Below are 23,686 nucleotides of genomic sequence, written 5' to 3'. Positions count from 1 at the left end.
ACAAGTGAGGAAACATTCACACACATACCTACTTACACCCTAACTCAAATACAGAACAGACCCAGAACAAAAATGAGACAAAGGGATGATGAAGGGGTAGTTGCTTATAAAAAGACCATGTGGAAGCTCTACTTGTTTATTATCCGTTACTCCAGGAATTTCCCCCAGCCTCTATCTTCACATCTCAATATTATAGAATAACTGAAAAAGTATTAAAGTAGGAGTCAGGAAACCTAGGTTTTCAGATCTGTTCTGATTCTGTCAGTAATCCCTCTGAGCTTCAGTTCCTCATCTACAAAGCAAAACAGTTCAACTCAATTATTCTCAAGGATGCTTCTAGCGATACAATTCTCTGTATCACAAGAAAGGCAGGTACTTAATGTGTTCCTGGATGTTTTAAATCAAGATGACTTTTTCAACATTGCAACATCTGGAAGCTGAGAAGTAATACTTCAGATGACAGTGTCCACTTTTTAATACTTTGCATACTTTCAAAGTTATCAGAACCACTAGTTCATGGTTTAAAATTTTCATGGCTAACTCATGGTACAGCAAGCATATAGATTGGTTAAAAATATTTCACAGGACCATGCCTAGCCTTTTTCCCCCCACATTCCTCTCCTCTTCTTCACTTCTCTTCATAAAATCTCTTAGGCCTTGTGACTATTTAGACCACTTCTTTGTTATAAAATACGAAAAAAAAAAAAGAGAAGTAGCCTACCTTTCTTATTGAGATAAGGAACTCCTGATGAAAAACTTCCCCTCAACCAAAGCACATTGTCACCTACTCAGAAACTTCAAGTCCCACTTTCCAAGGGCACTGAAATCAGGCTATTCCTGAAGTCACAAGCCTAGTAGGTTTCAGAGGTAGAGTTTGAACCCAGCTCTTCCTGGCCTTTTCCTTGACTTTGCTGCCTCTAATTATATTATGTCTTAAAATGTAAACATTCCCATCTTCAACAAAGTATTTATATGCTCATTTCAGCCCTTCAGCCACACCACTGGCACAGGAGACCATCCTATGCTGTTCTGAATTAGAGTCGCGACCTGATCATTTCATTGCCAGATGGATAGACTCTGTGCTCAGCTGCTTTATCTCTGACTTTACGGGAGGGGCTGTGTGGCCCAGTTGGAGAACAGCTGGATTTGGAGTCAGAGTCCTAATCCCAGGGCTGCTACTTGCTACTTACCTACCTACTACAAAGTTCTTAACCTCATTTGAGTCACGTACCTCTTGGGAAGTCTGGTGAAGCTTAGGGACTCCCCTTCACAAAGTGTTAAATGCATAAAAAGGAAACAAATTAGGCTGAAATACAGCTATCAAAATCTTAGAAAAACCAACTTCCTAGACCCCAGTTAAGAACCCCTGGCACTAGATGGCCTCTGAGGTCCCTTCCAGCTTCATATCTATGATCCTGCCCTGGGAGATGAGAAGGAAAAAAAAGCATGGATGGCCAACTGCTGGTACTGCCTCGAAAATTGAAAATGAATCTTTCTGGTGAGTGGCAGCCCACAATGGCAATGTAGAGAATGGACAAACTTCGCAAAGTCCAAAATTAGACCTAGCAAGGGAAATGTCCCCCACATACTACAAGCGTTGCCTCTGAAATCCAGGCATCAGAGAAACAACTTTGAAGGCAAAACTTTTGTTGCTCACATAGAACTCTCTTAAAAGCTGTTTATCAAACCACTATGGAATTTGGATGAATTTGAAAAGTGCCAATTCTCTATTTCATACCAGCTTCTTTCATGTATGTCAAGGAATCAAATAATTAGAAGATGTGGGAAGAAATTCTAGAATCAGTACTGTATAAACAACAGATGCTTGATCTATTTGCACAGGATGGCACTATATCTTTGATACGTCAATGAATCTATCATCTCATCGATGTTTACTTCTCTTGGATCGGTTTTACTTACTCCACTAATCTTTGTAGCCAAGTCTAACGAATCATTTATTCAACAAAGCCCAAGCACGTCATGAGGTAACTTGGGCAGGTACTGTCCCAGTTGTACACCAGAGGAAGCTGTGTTGGAGAGAGGAAGTGACTTGGCCGTTGTCCCAGAGGCAGTAAGTTTCAGAGGTGAAATTTAAGTAAAAAGGAGCAGAAAGAACAACTTAATGCTCAGCAGTTTTTTCCCCTGAAATAATACCAAGTCTACACAGTTCTATTCTAATAGCTCATCACAGCCTGGAGGTGACCCTGGTTTTCTCAAAGGCAATGCCAGGGGAGTAGTGTAAGATCTGCTAGATCTTGCCATGAAGGCCCAGGGAAGGCCATGGGTCTGTCATCCAACTAGTAGCAGCTTGACACCAAGCTGGCTGCTTCAGGGTGATCTATTTCTCAGCACAGAAGGGCTACAATCTGGGTTATGGGAGGTAGGACCTGCACAGACACATTACAGATCCTTGGAATATGGAAGATGGACTGCCCACCTAAAAGCAGCAAGGTGGTGCTGGGCCTGGAAAATCTCAGTTCAAGTCTAGCCTCAGACACTTTATAACTGGGCAACCCTGGGTGAGTCACTGAACCTCTGCCTCAGTTTCTTCAACTGTAAATGGGATAATAAACCCTACCTTCCAAGGTTGATGTAAGGATCAAATTGAGATAATATTTGTGAAGTGCTTAGTATATCTTATGACATATACGAGGAGATATAGAAACACTTATTCCCTTCTCCCCTCTCCCCGCCCCCATGAGGACCAAGCGAATTTATATTTGTAAAGTGCTCATTCGCAATGCCTGGCATAGAGCAGCACTTAATAAACTTTTGTTTACTTCTTGCCCCAAAATGACATACAATATTCCAAAACCTTTTTAACACACAAGACTTTTAATTATCCACTCGCAGACCATGACCACAAATTCCTCCTCCTCAGAACCTCTGTTCATTTCCTCAGTCAGTAGAAGGCACAGAACATTCCAGAGCAGCCATAAAGCCAGGACTTCTTCAGATGCTGGTGATGGTGGCCACAAGATGTGAGGGGGTTCAGACTTTAAACAGTGGTTTTTCTGACATAAGAAAATCATTGAAAAATTAAAAGCTTCAAATCAATCTCAACTTCCTAGTAATTTTATGGTCCTTTACAAATTCATAATTTTTAAACAAGCAGTAAGCTATGGCAACATGATATGGTTGTCAATATTAGGCTGCAGGTAAATACAATATTTAAATGTAAAGAAACTACTGCCGTACTAATGGGAATCCTTAACTTGGCTACTCTTTAACTGTGCAAAACAATGTATCATATAGTGGTATAATTTTAAAGACATTCGTGATACAGCACTATGAGATTTCAACTTCTGGTCACAAATTGCATACAAACTGTATGAATATTAAAATACATCTGCTTTAAAAATATACAGTGGTGACCATTTGTACCTAAATAATGCTTCTCAGAAATATATGAAATCCTTTATAATACAAAAGTAATTGCCCCTTTCCCCAAAAGAGAACTGTAGGCTAACAAAATACCTCACTTGATCCAAGGCAAACTCTTTATTTAAAATAGGGTAAGAAGAGCATATTTTTTATAACTTTGAGGTATGATCCAAGAGACCGTATCCATGAGGAAAAGGTTTATGTAATCAGCTTCTCCTGGTGAGGAAGCAGCCTAAGAGTCAAACCAACAAGAACATCTAGCACAGCCTCTTTAACTAGTTTGTCTTTTCCTAATGACTGCAAACACGTTTGTTTTTCTACAGGGTGACAGGATACAGAGCTGGTTACAAACATACTGCTGGGCCTATTTTTGAGGGGCTTTTGAAGGAGTCTCATGTTCAAATGAAAACCCAACGAGTGATATTTTACCAGCCCATCTTCTACAGTTTCTTGGCATGGTGGATATGTGGTCTAAAAGGTAGTTATGACAAAAAATACAGGATTTTATATCTGTCAACAGAGGAAAAAACACTAAATTAGGATGTAGGTTATTTTTAAAGACAAAATAATGACACTGAGGGCTAAATCAATACAAAACACTAACACAAAAGGCCTGTGAATGCTCTTTTCCTAAGAATATTTTAGTTAAAAATACTTTCACTGTGAGGTTTGTAAGTTAGGAGAGATGGCTTTGAGGACAAGCACCCAAACGAGTTTATTTAAAGGGTAAAAAGGTAACAGCTTCTCCTTCCTAATCCATGATTAGTTTTAGACACCTTTCCATCTTTGGAGAAATTGGTAAATTTTAAAAATAGCAAAGAAAATAATGGAATGAAAAAGTACAGGGCAATAAAAACATTTCTATCAATAAATGTTTTGGGAAGGAGGCGTCTGTGATTTGTAGGCAATGATTAGTCAGTAAAACACTTGGTAAGTTTTGCAGCAGGGGTGAGTCAAGACCAGCAGCTCCGTTTTGTGAAAATGTAGGAAAAAGGAAGGCACTAATTACGCATTAATTAGCTAGAGTTATACTAGGACAGCGTGAGACTTTCCTTCCTTTAAAAAAAAACATATAGCCAGTGTGACCAACACATTGTTTCTCCCTGAGTTTTCCCATGTTTTGACATGATTGGACCCAGCAGCACCAGTGTTCGAAGGCTGCAATGCCAGCACTGCAATCTGGGCTCTGGCCGGGCCAGCTTCAGCCTCCCAGGCCTGGCTCAAGAGCACTTATCTTAAGCACAATCAACAGCCCAGAAAGGCCTCTGCACGCACAGACTTCAAAATACTTCAAAATAACGCAAACATCAGAGTCATCAGAAAACAGCGCGCCTGCGCCTGCTGTCCTCTCAGCTCTTCCGCCATGTTGCTGGGTTTCATTGGGGCGTCTTTTTGTTGTGTCTGGGGGGCTCCCCTGTTGCACCATTCTTCTCATCTGGGAAATGTAGGAAGCAGCCCTCACTCTGTGCCAGTTTTGAGCAGTATACCCTGCAGGTCTTCTGGCAGTGCTAAAATAATTGCATCTATGTGAGTCCGTAACTTTTCCAAAGTGCCAGGTTTCACAGGCAGGTGTTCCTGATGAGCCTGTAACTATATAAAGAACATGCAAGAGCTTTTCATAGTCTCTACCTCAATCCAATAAACATTTATTAAATGCCTACTAAATGCCAAGCACTGTGGATACAATTAATAAAGACAGTCACTGCCTGCTTTTGAATAGCTTACTTAATCTTAAAGGATTCATTTATAATCTAAAGCCATTTTAAAAGTTAACTGCTTAATTCGGAGCAAGGTTTGACATCTTATTTTAAAGGATTTTCAACTGTCTGATGTGGGAAATTTTAAACTGCCCTTCCCTGCTATTTATAGCCTTCTTCGGGAGGCACTTTATTGAACAGTATTAATGATGCGCAGAGCCCAAATTCAATAACAACCCACACGAAGAGGTGCAGGGGCTGATGAAAACGGGCATGGTTTATGAAGCTGACCTTGGCTTCCTTGTTTCTCACATCTCAAAATGACAACCATGTGTTCTCAGGAGCTTTTGTGTATGGAGGGAGGACAAAGCACTCCAGTCTCAAGGCCTGGCATTAAGAGCAGTGCGTTGGTGAATTCCCCACACGGGCCAAACCAGATTTAATTCTCACATCTACGTACCAATTTACTCTTCAGCTTCAACACAAGGTCAACTGTCTCTACTTCAGTGTGTTTCTGAATCCAGAGAAGCAAATCCTATAAAGACATACCAACCCAAATGAAGACATTTGTAGAAGTTTTTTCGTACAGTTTTACATGCTGGTGGTCTAAATTAAGATGAGAAAATCTCTTTTCAAAAGGAAAGTAAACAATCCCCATGATCATCCTTCAGGTTTCTTCCTTGTGGCATTTCCATTTACAATGACCATCAGATAATGATTCAAATTAATGGGAGCCACCAGCCTCTTCTTAGCCTTGAGTACATACAACACATCATCTTGGAACCACAAACTTGTACCACGGACAGGGACCTCAGAGGTCACCTGGACTTAATCTAGCCCTTTTTCCAGAGAGGCCACACCCAGAGTCAGTGAAGAGGTTACTAGAAGTCCCAACTCCCAAACCATCCAGTTAATGCACAGCCTCCCCAAAATTAATGCTTTCTGTGAGTCTTTGATTAGAGCTTCCTTCAATCTAGTTTCCCACTCAAACACCACTAGTGTCCACTGCTCCGTCAAAGGTACTTCTAAGCTTTCAATTTCGAAGTTTTCTTTGATAAAATTTCGTTAAAGGAAAAAGTCCGAAAAGCTAGTGATCTAAAAATTTGATAGGGGGCAGCTACATGGCAGAGTGAGTAAGAGCACCAGCCCTGGAGTGAGGAGGAACCCTGAGTTCACTCAGGCTTCAGACACCTGACACACTTACTAGCTGTATGACCTTGGGCAAGTCGCTTAGCCCCAACTGCCTTCTCCCCTCCAAAAAAAAACAAAGAAAACTAACAAGCCAACAAAAATTGATAAACATGTTCGCCTAATTCCTATTCATATCAAATGTTGAATGCTGAATTTGTAGAATGGAACTATTTTGCAATTCTTCATATTAAGTAGAGATTCAAAAACATCTATAAGGGGGTATATTTTTCCAACTAAAAACATACCTTTTAGCTTCGTTTTTAAAGATATTTACGTACAAAAGAAGTTAAAAAGACACTTTCTTACCTCTTCACAAAGAGCTTCTAAATGTAGTGCTTCCAGTTTCTGGGTCATCTCCTTCCTTCGGGTCCTGAACCAGCCGTCAAAGTTTGGAGATTTTAGAAATTGTCTTAAAAGAGAGGGGGGGGAGGGAAACAGTCAAGGAAACATTAATTCTGACTTTGTTATTTCCCCATATCAGTATCTTTCCTAAATATGGTTCAGTGAACTCTGCACAGGAATGAGACTGAACATTCTGGAAGTCTGAGCCTTGAACTTGTGACTAACCTGCATGCGTACAGAAAAGATTAACTGACCTGTAAAGTCCTCTCCAATCACCCTTCAATCGGGACGTCAGCTGGGGGCCTGCTTTCTCAAGGGTTTTCATAAATTCTTCTGGAAGAAACTGTCTCAACTGTGGTGGACTCTAACAAAAAAGACACAGACTATTTAAGTACTGGAAATTAATATGTTCGTAGAAGTTAATTCACAGGCCAGGAATCAATGAAATAAACTGGAACTTTGTGAAAATGTGCATACCTTCCATGGAGAAATGCTCTTTTGCAAAGGCATTAAGCTTGCGACGTATCTTTCCTAAAACCAGAAATAACACAAGTTAATATAAGGGTTAAATGCCTTTTGTTCTACATTCTTGCCATCAAGGTTTATTCATTGGTAGCTTACTTCTGAAACATTTTCAAATCAAACTTCTAAACATATCTGCTTATGGTAAAGTAAACCAAACCAGGAAAATAATAAACACAATGACTAAAACAATGTAAATTGTAAGAAAAAAAAGCAAAAAGAAACTGAATGCCATATAATTATAATGATGAAGCTTATTCTCAAAAAATGAGAAAATGCACCTTCTTTAAAAGAGTAGGAGACCACAGGTTTAGAACATTGTATATTTTGTCGGGTTCAATATGTTGGTTAGTTTTGCCAAATGCCTTCTTTGCCCCTTTTTAAGATTTTTTTAAATCACAAACATGGTTCATTGCATGGGAGAGAAGGATATATTCAGAAACAAAGGTAATGTAGAATCAAGACAGCAATCAAAATTTAAAATTCCACATATGTCTGCTTAAACTAAGGAGATGAAAAGGTTAAAAGGCATTACCTTCCCCCAACTCTCCCTGAGCATCCCCATGGGATCCTACAAATTATTCCCTAAAATCCATTCTTACCTACATAATTAAAGAGCACAATGAACCTCCTGTTTCTCTATTGCCAAAATAAAGGCCAAAATGAAAAAAGGGATTGTATTTGAAAAACTCAATAGATGGATGTGGCCTGCTAATTCCAATCAAAGAATTCAAAGGTTTTCTCCCCAATGACTGACTTCCCATGACCTGAAGTGTCTTCACTCCTACCCCCTTATCATACGTGATGGCACCTAAATCTTGCATGAATTTAATAGAGGAAGCCTCCAACTACCAAAGATCCTCCCACTCAGAGATCTTCTATACTAGGGTTGACCTAGTAGAGGGCAGCTTGGCTCTGAGCTGGTCTAGAACTAAAAATGGCTGCTCTCAGGACATTAGAAAGCCAGTCTCCCGGAACAGCACTGTCTAGTCAGTTCCATTCTTTGACATAAATGCATAAATCTTTAACGACATAACAAATCTAGAAGGGGAATAAAATCTGCAGGAACGTTAATAAGATATATAGTTTTGTGGGCAGGGGAAGAAATGTTAAAGAAACAAAGAAAATTTAAACACGAAATGATGAGAGGAGAAAGGAAAGGCTCCTCAGTGCTGACTGTAGTGGTCTGAACAAGGAATAAGCCTTCTCTGCTTATGCAGCCTGGAATTAGCTCTTAGTACCAAAAATGCAGCCTGAGATTGCCAGCTTCCCTATCCAGCACCAGCTACAACAGACAAAACTTCCCCACTGCCCCTCTCACCTAATTGTGCTCTGTACCAGATACCCTTTATGCTGGTGCTGGCAAAGCAAAGGAGACAGATCTGTCCAACTTGCAGGCACCTTGGCTGGTATCCCAGGCTAAGCTCCTAAGAGATAAGATCTGACAGCAGGGCTCATCAAGGCTCCCCACTGCTGGATATCCCTAAGCCTAGAAAAGATCTATGCCACGAATGCCAATGGACGGTCTAGGCTTGATGCCTCTTTTGGGGGCTCAGCTTCCCTCTTGCAGACAGCTGACCCAGGCCTCTGTACCCATCTAGACAAACAGGTCAATGACACTAAGCAGACACGGAATCACGAGAAGGACACAGGTCAGTGATTCCATCCAGTAAGGGAGGGAGGGAAGAGGAGACAAGAGCAACAGCTGTGGGAGGCTCCGGAACCTTGGTGTCATACTATTAAATAAGTAATTGGTAACTAATCTTTATGGAACTGAAGCTTATTTATTTTGGGGAAGAAAACCATTTCTTCTAATTTGGTTAAATTTTTTTAATTAAGTGTGGTACCATTCTATAAAAATATTTTTCAGTGTATAGGTATGTATTTTTCCTTTGAAAGAGATATTATTTTAATGCTTATATCTTAACTCAGGGCTGTCCAAAACACAGCCTGCAGGTCGCATGCAGCCTGCAGTGTGATTTTATGGGGCCCACTGGTGGGTTTTAATTTTCACGAGTGAAAAAATAAAATATTAATTTGCATGGAATGCATATTAGATTTTTTAATTCTATCACTAACAAATAATCTCGTTGATGTTAATTTTCTTTGGTGTTTTTAAGCAGTATTACAGACAGAACATATCGCACGGGATTTTTGATCCATCTGTGGGATGTGCTCTGTCTGTATGATGCAGACTAGTCAGTATGCATCTACCTTTATACTGTTGTCTTGTCGCTTTGTTGTTTTGTGTTTGCTTTTGTACTTTGTGTCTTCACCTGTCATATTGATGACACGTGTTCCATTTTCTATTAGTGTACTTATTTTTTATTCTGGGTGCAGCCCTTGAATAATTATTTTATTTTAATGCAGCCCTAAGATAACCTAAAGTTGGACAGCCCTGTCTTAACCAACGTGACAAATACAGTGTTCACAAAGTAAGTGTTCTATGGAGTTCCAATTAGGCAAGGTAGAGGAAAGGAAAAAGGTTAGGTCTAACACAGAGGCAGAGGAAGTATCAAGACATGGAGTGGAGCTGGAAAAATTGGAGCTACTGTGACATCCAAGTCTGCTCCAGTAAAAACTAAGGGGCGGAGAGCAGAGTCTTTGCCCCATACCAGTGTGCCCAACAGAAGCAAACACAGTGCTAAGTAACCAAGGCCATGGTCCCCACACTACAATTCCATGTACGTAGTAGGTACTCATCCAGATGCCAAATTAAAGTAAACATTATACAAAGATCAAGTCAGGTAAATTACAATGACTGGATAATTCTATATTCTACTTAACAATGATAGCTTGGGAGAGGAGGAACAGAGATCCAACCAAGAAGTTCTTGTATGTCTTCAACACACTGATAGTACAATCTACATTTGTTAATTTACCAATGGAATGATGAAACTCTGTGTCAATTCCAAGAAATAACGTCGAAGAATCACACTCTGGGCCTCAGAAGGACGCTTCTGCTGTACTCCCTGAAAAAGAGAACTACATCTGTAATCTATCTCCGACCGTTTGGGAAAGAAGCAGTGTCCTTAAAGACCAAGGTTCTAATTCATAGAAAAATAGCCATTTTTTCTTACTATAAAAACTCAGAACTCTAGCATGAAAATATTGATAGGATTTATTTATATAACTAATTTATATGGTGTGTGTGTCTGTGTGTGTGTGTGTGTGTGTGTGTGTATCTCCTGTGAAGTCTTTCAAAAATCAGTGTCAGGGTTAACACTAACTAGATTGCTTTGGCCCTGTGAAATCTCCTTGCCTTAATTCCAAAATCTCAATCCACATGGGAAAAAACCCCTCTTCTATCTTGGTGCCATGGCTATGGTGCTCAGTGAATAAATAAATGCATCCATTCGTGGCTTTGATGAACAAATGAAAAAAGCATTTCTTCCGAGCATAGTGTGAGCCTCGAGTGTGTGCTGAGCACCAGGGAGCCAGAGAGGAGTCAGAGGATCCCTGCCCTCAAGGAGGCTCACGAGGCCTAAAGGAGGACACCGGGAACCCGGTGGTCCTGAGGGGACAAGGCCATGGTCATTCACCTTGTTCAGTGGGAGTTGCACTGATCATAATAATAATGGCTAGTCTGTGCCAGGCACTGGGCGGGTGCTTTACAAATATGATCTCATCTGATCCTCACAACAGCCCTGCAAGTAGGTGGTGTTATTGTCCCCAATTTATGCCTGGGAAAACTAAGGCAAACAGAGGTTAAATGACCTGCCCAATGTCACCCAGCTAGTGTCTGACACTGATTTGAACTTGGGTCTTCCTGGCTCCAGGCCCAGTACTCTATCCACTGTACCGCTTTATCCCCATTTTACAGATGATCTACTGACTGACTGAGCCTCCTCCCCTGCCAGTTGGGCACAACAGGGATGAATGAGTGCTTGAAGCAATTACATGGATAATTCAGGTTTGAGGGTTCTGAACCCATGCACAAGGTTCTCACAAATCAAGGAAATGAAGGAAGCAGGACTCGCACAGGATCCACAATGGCTACAAAGACATAACAGAAAACCATTGCCTGAAAGGCAGGCAAGGCTTCAGTTAATTGTAGGGCCCTGTCTGGTTCTCAGAGGAGACATGATGAGACATGCTTCGAGCCTCTCTGCAGAGAGGTGGGGGACTATGGGAGTGGAGTCCTGCAAACACTCCCAAGTGTAGCCATTTTATCAATGAGTTTTGCTCTCTTCTGGTTCAAAGGATGGTTCAATGTATGTGAAGATTGGGATAAGATTGCAAAATAAAAAATAAAAGTCATCAGTAAAACTAAAAAAAAAATTTTAACTGAAATAAATATCTCATATTTACATTCTACCTGCCTAGGAGAAAGAAGCCAGGACAGTAATTGGAGAGGTGATTAAGTCACAAGCTTCTTGACAGAAGCTGTTATATTCATGATGCTATTCCCTCCTCCTCACCCCCAGCCCCTCATCTGTACATGAAATTTAATAAATTTTTGTCAAATAAAAATTATTTTAATTACCTTCTGTAACTGTTTTATGATATCTTCATCTCTATTTAAAAATGGTTTATAAGAAGTATAAACTCCTAGAGGGAGGGAAAAAAAAGGAAAGCAATTTTTAAAAACACCCCCACAAATCATGACAATATTTAAAAGAATAAAAGTTATTACCAGGTTTAGAATCCAAAGTCTTTAGGTTCTTCAGTTTTTTTACCTTGACCTGTTTGGGAATTTCACCTGCAAAAATCATAAGAGTCTTGAAACTGTTCTAACTATATATATTATCAATTATAATCAACGTAAAGAGAACACAGCCTTTTACAAGGCTAATTATCTCTATGAGGAATAACCCAACTTCATTATTTAGCCAGGGATGTTAAACCTAAAACAGTTTTAAGTTCATGATGAATTGTTTTTTTAAGCCTTCGGGCATCACAGAATTATAGTAGTGAGAAACTTAGAAACATCTGTACCAAATACATAACCTTCCACTGAAATCCAAGGTCCCTTCATTATTTTCCCTTTACAAAAACAATTTTCCTTCTTTTGAGATATAGTTAAAAGCTTAATCCTATCTGAAACCCATTCACTGTACCTTGTGAGAGACACATCTCCAGGAACTTGGGTCCCCTGTGACAACTGAGTCTATTACATCACTTCGAATTTGTGGATTTTTCTGACTTTCAAGATGCTGTCCTTGCAATGTAGGAACTTATGCCACACTAGGTGATCAGTGGTACTACTGGCACAGGCCAAGAAAAACATACCAAGGATGGAAGCAAGGGCAAGTCTCTGAGGACCCAAACAAACATAAGGCACAATCTTTTAGGAAGACAATGAGAACACTGACCCTGAGAATGAATGGAGGCTGGCAAGGAACCAAAGAATGCTGGGGGAGGAGCCTCAAAGATAAGACACATAGGACCACTGCTCTACAGAGAAAGTCAGGCCTGCTCAGCTGCTACTTTGGCTGTTTTCTCTGCCAAGGACTGGAACAGACCACAAAAATGGCTAAGAGGGACTTGAGAACCTGATGAATGATTGGCCAGTGTACTGGGAGAGCTGGCGGACGTGATTACAAAGCCACCAACCTCTGAAAGGCAAAGAGCTAGCATTGCTTCATCAAGATCAAGTCTTGCCAGAGTAGCGTTCTTTCATTTTCGACAGAACTGCTAGACTCAGTGATTAAGACACAAACTTAGCACAACAGACAGGGCCGACCGCGGAACCAGAAAGACCCCTCGGTTCAAATCCTGCCTTGGACATATGTCAGTTATGAGATCAAGGCAAGCTCCCTAGCAATCTTCTTAGACTGTAAACTACAGATGAGTTTGAAAGAAATGATTATTAATAACCAATTCTGGTTTTTCCCTGTTCAAAGCCCAGCCTTGGAAGGACATTACTGACTGACCTCTGCCAAAAATTTACCCCACCTAGCCCATCTTACCCAGGTGAATCCCTGTTCACCGTGTTCTATTCAGGTTTGGTTGGGAATAAATTCTTTGATTAAATTACTCAAGGCTGCGGGTGATTTGGAGGTAAATGACACAATCAAAGTCATGTCTCCCAGCCCCTCATTAGAATAGCTCCACCTCCATTCTCTCTCATTACTTGTTAACCAATCAGAGTTGATGGCCACCCTCCGGAATGCCCACTCTTCCAAGGGCATATAAGCACTGAGTGGGTTCCAGGAGGGGTCTCTGGCATTTGAGAGTGTCACTGACCCCCTTTATTAATAATACACTAGCATTATTAATAAAATGATTAATTACCCAGAAAATATGTCCCTTTAACTTTTTTAATGTCACTAGTTACAGATTAAATCAATGGAGAAAATTTCCACAGATCCAGAGTGGACTAGACTTAGATTAGGGGGAATGTTAACCTAGATTTCAGCTAAGCATCTGACAAAGTCATCCCATTTTCTAGCAGAAAAGCCAGAGGGTTATGCCTGACTCTAGGGCAGTTAGAAGTGTGATGACCAATGATGTGACATCAGCTTGGCAGGAGGTATCTAATGTTTTCATCCATGATTTCAATAAAGGCAAAAATTTCATGTTTAAGAAATTTGCAGATGGCTCCAAGCCTGGGGGAATGAGCTAACACACTGGATATGTCAGGATTCAAAAAGATCTTAAAAAGCTAGAACACTAGACCAAATCCAAGATAAAATTTAATAGGAAAAAATGTAAAGTCTTACACCTGGGTTCAAAAATTCAGCTTCCTAAGTACAAGATGAAGGAAATATCATAGCTAGAAAAGCCTGTCTGAAGAAAGATCTGGGGGCTTAAGGGGACCATGAAGTCACTATACACCTGCAGTGTTGATATGCAACCAAGAGAGTTATGACAATCTCAGGCTGCCCCAAGAGAGGCACGGTGTCCAGGTAGGGACAGCTCTTCTGTCAGCTGCCTTGGTCAGAGCCCACCTGGAGTTCTGTGTTCAGTTCTGGGCACCAGGGTGAAGAAAGACAACGACAAGATAGAGACCATTCAGAAGAGACCCACCAGGATTGTAAAAGGCATCGAGATCATGTAATGCAGGGATCAGCTGAAGGAATCAAAGCTGTTTAGCCTGGTGAAGAACAGACATCAGATAGGAGGGGAACATGAGAACTGTCTGATCTTCAAATAGATGAAAGTCAGTCAGTTAGAAGAGGGTTGGATTTATTCTGCTTGGAGCCAACACAGAGTTGCCAAGAGGCAAATTTATGCTCCATGTAAAAAACCAAATGCTCCAAGTGCCCCACCCAGCTAGGAAGCACTACCTCAGCAGGACTGGGTTATCTCAAAGTAGGGACCTTCCAGCAAAGACAAAATGAGCCTTGAGCAAATATATCGTTAAGGGAATTCTTTCTTACTCAGCTACAGGTTGGTGTAGGCCACCTATGAGATGTCATGGTTTTCTGTCAATGTTAAGATAAATACTTTACATTCAACACTTAAGGGATTAAGTCAAAATGGTCAGAAGTTTACTAAGTTTTTAATTCATCATTTCAGAATAAATCTTTTTAAGGTAGTAGGCACAAAAGCATTACCTTATAATAATTTTAAGTGCCTAGCACAAGTTCCTGGCACATAGTAGGCATATATATAAATGCTAGCTATTATCATCATCATATTTCTTAGGATAATGAAATTTTTCTTGTTTTCAGTTTTATGATTTCTCCAACCACACTATAACCTTGTATATAATCTCAAAGAAAAAAAACAATCATCTTTGGATTCATCCCAAATGTTGGATTTTGCGTCTACACGTCTCCAATGGCTCTGAACCATGCCTTTGGTTAAGTTACTGAGCCACAGCCCACAGCTCCAGGGCTGACTGCTTATTTATACAAGTTAAAGCCCCACCTGACATGTTTATGCATCTGACTCTAACCGTAAACGAAATACTGGAATCTTTTACAACATCTCAGAGGTGAGCTGCAGAAGCTTCAGAGAAGGGGTCAGGAGTTTAATTACACCTACAGCCTAAGTAACCCCTCCAAGACAGAGAGAAAAATAAGCCTGTGCAGCAGCAGCCTAGTGACTAGTCAACTTTCCATTCGAAAGCTGAAGCACCCAAAGGCTCCAAGCACCCTCCGGTTCTACAGAGGCTTCAGCTTCCCACTCTCTAGAAAGTCCTAGCAGCCCACACTCTACTATCCATGGATCAGCCTAATCAAGGCCAGAATTTGCATGAGCCAGTTGGGCACCAGGTCAGGATCATAAAATCAGGGATTTAGACATAGAAGATCCCTCAAAGGACCTCTGTAGGTAAGAAAACAGGCACGGAGAGGTTTCATTGTCAGAAATGAGATATGAGCCCCATTCTTCCGGACTCCAAGTCCACTACCCCCCCCCCCCCGTAATTCATTCCACCATAATTCACGCTTATCCCATGGCAAACTACAACATAAATAGGCAAAAACAGGACAGGGCCATCAGCCTTAAGCAATCCAGTTCTGCTTGTACAGTGGCAGAGCAGTGGCACTAAAGAGGACAGTGGGGACGAAGAACCATAACGCTTGGAGGCTGTTTCCAAACATCAATCTAACTGCTGAAATGCTAGCTGTAATCCCTTTGTCCAACAACCAACAAAGGGAGAAATTACTAGAGAAATTAAACCATAGTGATACTGACATTTTCACTTAAAATGAAACAGGAAAGAAGTAACAAGTTACCAGTAAATGGAGAACTGGCTGGCAGGTTCTCCTTGGCAAGGCGAAGAAAGGAGCGGCAGTGTTTTGTTTTGAATAAAATGAGGGAGGCATAGGGACCCAACTGAGCAAAAGAATTCCTCAAGGTGTTTCCCTAATATTTTTTAAATTTAACTTGGACAAGTACTTTTTTTTTTTCTCTCACGGCAAGGCTGATAAATTCAATTAAGAACTGAACTACTAGATAGGAGGGAACCAGTCCCCTTCCCACACCCCTGCTTTTTACTTTCCCTCCTCTCTCCAGCCCCTTCCATCTTTTCCCTAGGCTAGGATGACAGAACTGTCAGCCTCGGATTGTCCTCTCAAGTCAACCAACTTTTCTTTTATGGGCCTACAAGGTCAGCACTAGACAAATTCAGCCAGTAAACAAAAGTAGTGGTCATTCCTTAGCTAACAGAGTTGGCCCAAAGAGTTCCCCTAAAGATGCCCATGGATCGACTACACTAATAAATCATCACCTGTTAAAACAAAGGGCTCAGACAACAGTGTCACCAAAGTCTTTTCTTGCTTTAAAATTTAAAGCTTCTAAGTAGCAAAAAAAAAAAATTAAAAAAAAAAGATTCAAAAGATAGAGAGGATTTTTTGCTGTTGTTCAGTCTTTTTTTTTTCTATAACGCTAGTGAAATGTCAATCCTAGAATACCTCCTACAGTGGAGCAGAGAACTGGGTCTGCAGCTATTGCCTCAAAACTCATCCCAGTGTGGAAATAAAAAGTACAATGTCCCCTTGATACACTACCTCTCCTTTAAAAATCTGATGTCAAAATCCAAGGTACGTTATTTTGTTAACCTTTATGAGAAACTATCTCACCGAACACCAACTGAAAACCAAAGGCTCCAAAGAAGTGTGGTCAGCTGTTCTCCAGGCCTGCGGTTCCAACTCTGTCCACTAAGCAGAGCAGCAAGTAGTCCTCATTAAGTGTTTCCAAGAGTGACCTGGCACATCCCGGGGGGGGGAAGTGACAGTGTGTGTCAGAAGTGGGGCTCCCTGACTCCAAGGTCACCCCTCTCTCCGCTCTACAACAGAAACTCCAATGTTGAAGACACTGGTAGCATCCAAGCCTTTTTCTTTCAAAGTTTAATCTTCAGTCAGGTCCAAATCATAAATGTAAATTCGACTTTAGTGGTGTTGCTGTGTGAAGAACAGAACCCTAGAGGGACAGGGATAATCCATGGAATCCCACTAGGGTAGGAAACACTTTCCTCTGGTGGCAGCCATGCCTACAGGACTGTTTCTATCAATCAATCACTTTCTGTCAATGCCTACTAATTAGCAAGTCTCTGCTCCCACATGATACCTGTTAATACCACACTACCAGAGGGAGTGAACAGCCTCTTTTTTTTTAAGACCAACCAATAAATTAATTACCAGGGAACATAGTTTGTAAGGACAGCTGATTTACTGGACTGTCCATTAATAAGTGTCTGTTGTGTTAAAACAAGATATATGAATAATATTTTTTCATAAGAAAAATGTTCTCTTAAAGAAAAGGGCTAAATTTCTTATCTGGATCCTTATTTTTTCTAGTGCAGACATAACTTATATAAAAGTTCTTACCCTGCTAATGACTTCATGATAAAGCTCTATTAATCTGTGTACAGAAATCATGGAGAGAGGCTTTTTCCACTAGAAAAAAAGAAAATTAACAATAGAAGACTATTACAATCACCTAAATTGTTTTGATTAGTAGGACAAATCTGCTGAAATAAAATCTCAATATGGGACAGTGGGTGGAGGAGGAGTGCAGAGACAGACTTTTCTTACAGCCTGCCCATCTGCATTGTGAGAGGGAGGTTTCACCAGGAGCTCCTTAAATCTATGAAATAACAGTTCTGGACCAAAAAACTGTCTCTGGGTTATTCGACCACCTCAATCTAAAGCTTCTTAAACTTTTTTCCACTCAGGACCCTTCAGTACTTCTTAAACTGTGGGTCATGACCCCATATGGGGATCTAAAGACTCTACAGGACGTCATTCTTTAAGAATTCATTTAGACTGTAAAGGATCTCCTTCTTTAAGAAGAGTGGTCTTTCCAAATCTGATCAAAGCAAACAGGCTAGAACTTTAAATTCTCTTCAAAGCAAACAAGATCACCTTTTTACACATGGAAAATAAGGATATTTAAACGACTAAGGATTTCAGTGAAAGATAAAAATATAATCAGTTTATATTAAATGAAGGAAAGTCCTTGTTACAAATTATCTCATGATATTTCTATCTAGACTGGTTCTGAGTGCCTTAAAACAATTTTACAAAATTAAGAAACATGTTTTAGGTATAACATCCCAGATTAAATAACAAAGATCCAAAGGGAGAAACCGAGTTTCTCCACTACATATGAAACAGATATGAAAATTTATCAAAGAAGAACATCATATATGGTCATTCTTTTAGTATCTACCTTTTAATAAAACATCCCAAACCACTGGAAAATTACAAAATAGCAAATATCCAACTTAAAATTTATTCACGTAATTTTTTGAATGAATGAATGAATGGATGGATGAAAAATATTAATGTAGCGCCCAGCACTACACTAAACAGTGGCTATATAAATACAGACATGAGATAGTCCTTGCCCTCAAGAAGCTTACATTTGAATAGGGGGAGACAAACTATAAAGTAGCATGATGGCCAGGGAGGGGTGTTTGATGGTCTATATTCAAAGGGCAAGACTGCTAGTCTTGGTGAGGAATATAAAGATCTGAATCAGGCCTAGGGGTCAGCAAGGCAGGTGGGTAAGGACTCTGATGCAACTCCTTTCAATATTTTAAAAAAATGAATATTTTGAACCCAAGAAAATTCCCCTTTACCTGAAAGGTGTTTATTTCGTGATGCAATGTTGCATGATGTTTAGTAAGGCCTCCACTGTTCTGGAAGGCCCTTACAACAGGCACCACTGTTAAGCCTTGCCTAAGATGCACAAATGCCGTATCCACAATCTGAGAAAGCTACTCCAAAGCCCGTACCCCAAAGTAGTTTATAAAGTAGTAATGATTCCTCTTGAGCCTTACAACTTCATAACATAATTTTTTATAACTAAGATTAATTTTATTCTGAGAACTCTTGCAGCACTTTGTGCCCTGTGATAATTGCAATGAAGGTATTACAACAATTAGGGCTCCCTGTTCTAAAGTATAAAGATTTTCTCTGGACTTCCTCTACCTCATATCTCCCACTGTCCCTTCCTCTACCCTAAGAGGCTCTTCTCATCTCTTACCAAGACTACAGCAAGAGCCTCCTAACTGGGCACCCTGGTCCAGTTTCCCTTCCACCTCTAACCCAACCTCCAAACAGCAGCCAAAGTGACGTTTCTAATGGCCATGTCACTCCCTGACTCAAAAAACTCCCAAGGATCCCTAGTGCTTCTGTGAAAAAATGCATAATCCTCTGTTTAGTATTCAAAGCCTTTCACAATTCAGCTCCCACCTACTTTTCTAGGCTCATAACACTCATATCCTCTTTGAGAACTCTACCTTGGAGCCACACTGACAACACTCATTCCATTCTTCTGTTTCTGAGCCTCAGCAGCCTGTTCTGCCATACCTGAAATGCATTCCTTTCCTCCCTTCCCTCTACTTCTGCCTCCTTCAAATCCCCGGTCCCCTAGAGCTTAGCTCAAGTGCTGTCTCCCTGAGCTGCCTGTGTCATCATCCCAGAAATTACTCTGTATTTACTACTTACCTAGAGAGGGACATATTATGGCCCCTTTCAAAATGTAAGCTCCTTTGGGCCAGACTTCTATTTCTGTCTTTATATGCCAGTGCCTACATCAGTACTTAGCACATAATAGGCACTTACAAAATTCTTGTTGATTCACATATAAAAATAGATCTAGGTCCTAACATTTCATTCTATTTCTAGTCATCATTCAGTTTCTGTATACCATTAATACAATTAGTAATAGTGGAAATAAAGAATCCCATATAAACATACATTCATTACACCAACAAATATTCCTTTCCACCAACTCACTCTCCAATTACATGATAGGGGCATCAATTAAACAAACTTTCAATTTAACTGAAGTGTGAAAGCAGGGGGTGGAGAGAAACTCAGAGCGCCACTGTAAATCATTAAAAACCACACATAAAGGGCATACTTTACCTGCCAGTTTAATATCTCCTATTCGAATGATGTGCGGCCAGTGCTGCAGCGTTTTAGCAAAAAACGGATTGGTCACTCCTAAAATAACTGAAGGCCTAGATTTTTACAAAAAGAAAAAAAACACACAAGCATGTTCAACAGGTACAACAAAGTTAAACCTAATCTATAGAGAAACTAATGAAATTCCTTTATTCCAATGATAAGGGGAAGATCCTTCACCTCAATAAATCTTTTTCCTCCCATTATTACTGACTCTTAAGATACAAAGTAACTATGTTTAGATAATTGGAAATGAATAGCATCTGGCAGAAGTTTCATCTTCTAGCCAAGACGGCAGAAGGAACCAAAGGAACCAAGACCAAAGTCCAAACTCTACACATCATCCTCAAAAAAAAAAATGACAAAACAACAACAAAGGGGAGAAGGGGCTGGCCTTGGCAAGGCTGGAGGAGACAAAGAGAGAATACGGGATGATGCAAAAGGCTCCATTTTGAAATATGGAACAGGGAAGAGGAGGCAGCTCCAAGAAGACATCCCCTATTTTCTGAGTAAATTAGTAAATTAGAATGAGAGGGTGTGGAGGCATATGGGTGCCTGGAGGGAAAGGGAAAGCTCTGGAAAAGAGTCAACTGGGGAGAATTAAAGCACTGCCACCGAGCAGTCATACCAGACAAGACTAAATAATGAGATAATAAAATTTTCAGTAAATAATAATTAGCTAAGTAAAACTCATCAAATGAATAAGTGATGATAAATTATAAAAATGACATTATATAAGAAATACATATTTTTCTACACATCAAAATCTATAGGATGTAGCCAAAGTAGTGTTAAGAAGCAAATATATCAAGAAAAAACTGAGTCTGCACCTAAACTTTTAAAAAGAAACCAAGAAATAAATCAACAGTAATGGAAATAGGCACAATCGAAGGGAAGTAAATATGAATGAAAAGAAGGAAATGTTAATGATAAATACAAATAGTTGTTTATTTTATTTTAATACAAAAAAAGTTAGCAAGTCTAATCACAAACTAAAAGTAAATCCAAATCACTAAAATTGGGGGGGGGGGAGGCAGATCACAGTAAGGGCAAAAGAAAGAAAGAAAATTCTCAGAAGTTACTATTCACGGCTCTTTACTAATAAATCCAAGAAGGCAAATTAAAGGACCACTATCTACAGAAGCATAAAATACTACAATTAACAACAACTACCAAAAACAGAAGAGTAGATAACCTAACAGAGCAATCTTAAAAGGAAAAATCAGTCTAGCAATTAAAGAGTTACTCTGGAAAAATACACAGATGATTTCACAGGAGGACATCAGCAAAATTTTAGAGAACAAGCAAATCCTATCTGTAGAGACTTTTCAATATAGATAAATATGAAAAGCTACTTATTTCTATGGAGTGAATGTCATTTTGACTTCTAAAATGAAAAAAGCTAAAAAAGAAAACTACAACCTGGTATCATTCATGGATACCAATGGAAAAGTATTCAATAAAATATTCAAAGAGAATATAGCAGCACATCCAAAAAATTATCTATCACAAGCAAGTAAGATTAATAAATGGAACATGAGAGTGGTTGGATACCAAGAACACGATCAATTGAAAAACCATATCAATGAGAAAAAAAAAACTGCCTGTTATTAAAGATATTACAAAAAAGAAGAGAAATATATGACAGAAAAATAAACAGAAGAGGGCAGAAGGAAGTCCAAAAGGGGACACAGATGGAGGACACAGTTGGACACAGTTGAAACCACCATGTGAAATTTAAATTGTACAAAAAATGTACACAGTAGGAAAAAACACTGTACAAACAAAAGTTTGTAGTTTCATATACAATCTCCTTTTAAAATTTTTCTCTGTATACTGAAATGTTAGTCTATTAATGTTTATTAATTTCAACAATAAACATTTTTAATTCATTTTTTTTCCAAATCAAAAGGCCTTTTTCAGTTTTTATCCTTTTCGATTTTTTTGTAGCATGTGATACTATCATCCATCTTTCCCTACTCCTAAATACTTTTTCTTCTCTAAGTTGTCAAGATACTGCTTTTTGTCCTCCTACCTGTCTGACCACTTCCCTTCCTTCTCCTTTACTGGATCATTGCCAACATCACACGCTTTGACTAAAGTGGACCCCAAAGTTTTATTCTGGGTCTCTCTTCTCCCCCTACACTCTTCTCAGCTGGCAACTTCACCAGCATGGATTTAATCAACATGTCTATCTAGGCAACACCCAAATTCATATATATCCCGGCCTGATACACCTCTGAGTGCTGATCTCCTATCACCACCTGCCTACCGGACATTCTGAACTTGATTTTCAGTAGGCATCACAAATTCAAAATGCCCAAAACAGCATTCATTATATTATTCCTCATCTTTGAAAGCCAAGACAAGTAAGATGAATATTTGTTTTAGAGCGCAGTCTGGGGTCATTAAAAGCACTGTGGAATTACCAAAATGCAATCCAACCCACTCTCTCCTTGTGGACCCAGCTCAGGGTCTCTCTGCAACATCAGCCAAAGCTAAATACACTCACAGACCCACTCCATGGTGGGTGCCTGTCTAAATCTTGACAACAGTTTCACTCATTGCATTTCCTTGTGTGAACTTTTAGGTGGCACCAAATAGTTAGGAATCTCATTTAGAAGCTCTCAGGGTGACATCCCCCACAAACAGGGGCCTCCAGAGGGTGTCACCATCTGGGAGGAATCACTTTCTCATCCTGACCCTGCCCTGCACATTCTCCATGCCAGCGTCTAACACCTTTGGTGAACGTCCATACCTCTACTTTATGATTTGCCCAGGGTTGATGATCAGAGGACAACTCAAAGCTGTTTCTGTTGTGCTTATCAAGGAATCATGTATGTTCTTAACATTGCCAGACAATAGGCTATACAGCTGCACTTTATTCAGTCTAATCAAAAACCTTTTTGTTTTAACAGCCAAACAATAAACAAATTGAGATCCTGTCTTCTCTGCATGTTTCACTCAACTAGACGACTCTAAAAATGTAGAGCTTGTGGAGGCTGTAATGTCCCTTTCACATCCATTCACCTCACTCAATACACGAGTGGTTCATTCTTCTGAAGATCTGGTGGGTTGGTAGTTATTCGTGCACTCTCCATCACTTCCTTTTGCTTATAATAGCATCCATTATTTTTTTCCATGCATTTATGATGCTCTCCTCTTTCAGACACAATGAGAATCAATTCCTCAATGATCTCAAAAGTGTGTCACTCCCAGCATGGATCTCCTTGTGCACATCTGGCTTACTTCAGCTGCTCCTCCCACCTCCATTTTATTTTGGGACATTTTCACTTCCTTGTGTAGCACACAGGGATTATAATGTTAGAGTTCAAGTATGACTATTCATTTGTTAACAAAGAAAATAGTTACTTACAGAAAGGCCAGGTCTTTCCCACTTTTCACCTGTTTTCCTTTCAATTATATCTTGAAAATGCATATTTAATATCATACCATTTAAGAAGTAAAGAGATGATATGAATTAATTAGGTGTCACAGCAAAGTTTCTGCAACTCATTATCACTCTATTGCTACTCTTCCATGAGGTAATAATACTGATTCCAAATTTGCACCATTTTTCTGTACAGTTTTGCAAAAGAGTACACGATTGGCTGTCATGCGTCTCAACTTAACAAGTGTTTTCTGGCAAAAGTAGTTTCTTCAAAAGAAAAAACCACAATGCTTTTTATTGATGGCTTTTGTCTTCTGTCAATTGTAACTGTCCCCCGTCCCTACCCC

At 39.8% G+C, this 23,686-nt stretch overlaps 1 protein-coding gene across 1 annotated transcript in view; it reads right to left on the bottom strand.

The window, feature by feature from the left end:
- Positions 1 to 2,815: 2,815 nt before the first annotated feature.
- DENND6A (DENN domain containing 6A) overlaps positions 2,816 to 23,686 on the bottom strand; it is a 61,551-nt gene continuing 40,680 nt past the window's right edge. The window contains exons 12-20 of the mRNA XM_036738332.1: positions 19,910 to 20,004; positions 11,773 to 11,838; positions 11,623 to 11,687; positions 10,019 to 10,108; positions 7,092 to 7,145; positions 6,869 to 6,978; positions 6,579 to 6,681; positions 5,542 to 5,616; positions 2,816 to 4,974 (exon numbers count right to left, since the gene is read on the bottom strand). Of these exons, the coding sequence (XP_036594227.1) occupies positions 4,843 to 4,974; positions 5,542 to 5,616; positions 6,579 to 6,681; positions 6,869 to 6,978; positions 7,092 to 7,145; positions 10,019 to 10,108; positions 11,623 to 11,687; positions 11,773 to 11,838; positions 19,910 to 20,004 (790 nt within the window). The 3' untranslated portion in view covers positions 2,816 to 4,842. The remainder of the gene's footprint in view (positions 4,975 to 5,541; positions 5,617 to 6,578; positions 6,682 to 6,868; positions 6,979 to 7,091; positions 7,146 to 10,018; positions 10,109 to 11,622; positions 11,688 to 11,772; positions 11,839 to 19,909; positions 20,005 to 23,686) is intronic.

The sequence above is a fragment of the Trichosurus vulpecula genome, chromosome 9 (genome assembly GCF_011100635.1).
Source record: "Trichosurus vulpecula isolate mTriVul1 chromosome 9, mTriVul1.pri, whole genome shotgun sequence".
NCBI lineage: Eukaryota > Metazoa > Chordata > Mammalia > Diprotodontia > Phalangeridae > Trichosurus > Trichosurus vulpecula.
The sequence above is the reverse complement of the archived record's forward strand: the minus strand, read 5'-3'. Positions and strand labels throughout refer to the sequence as shown.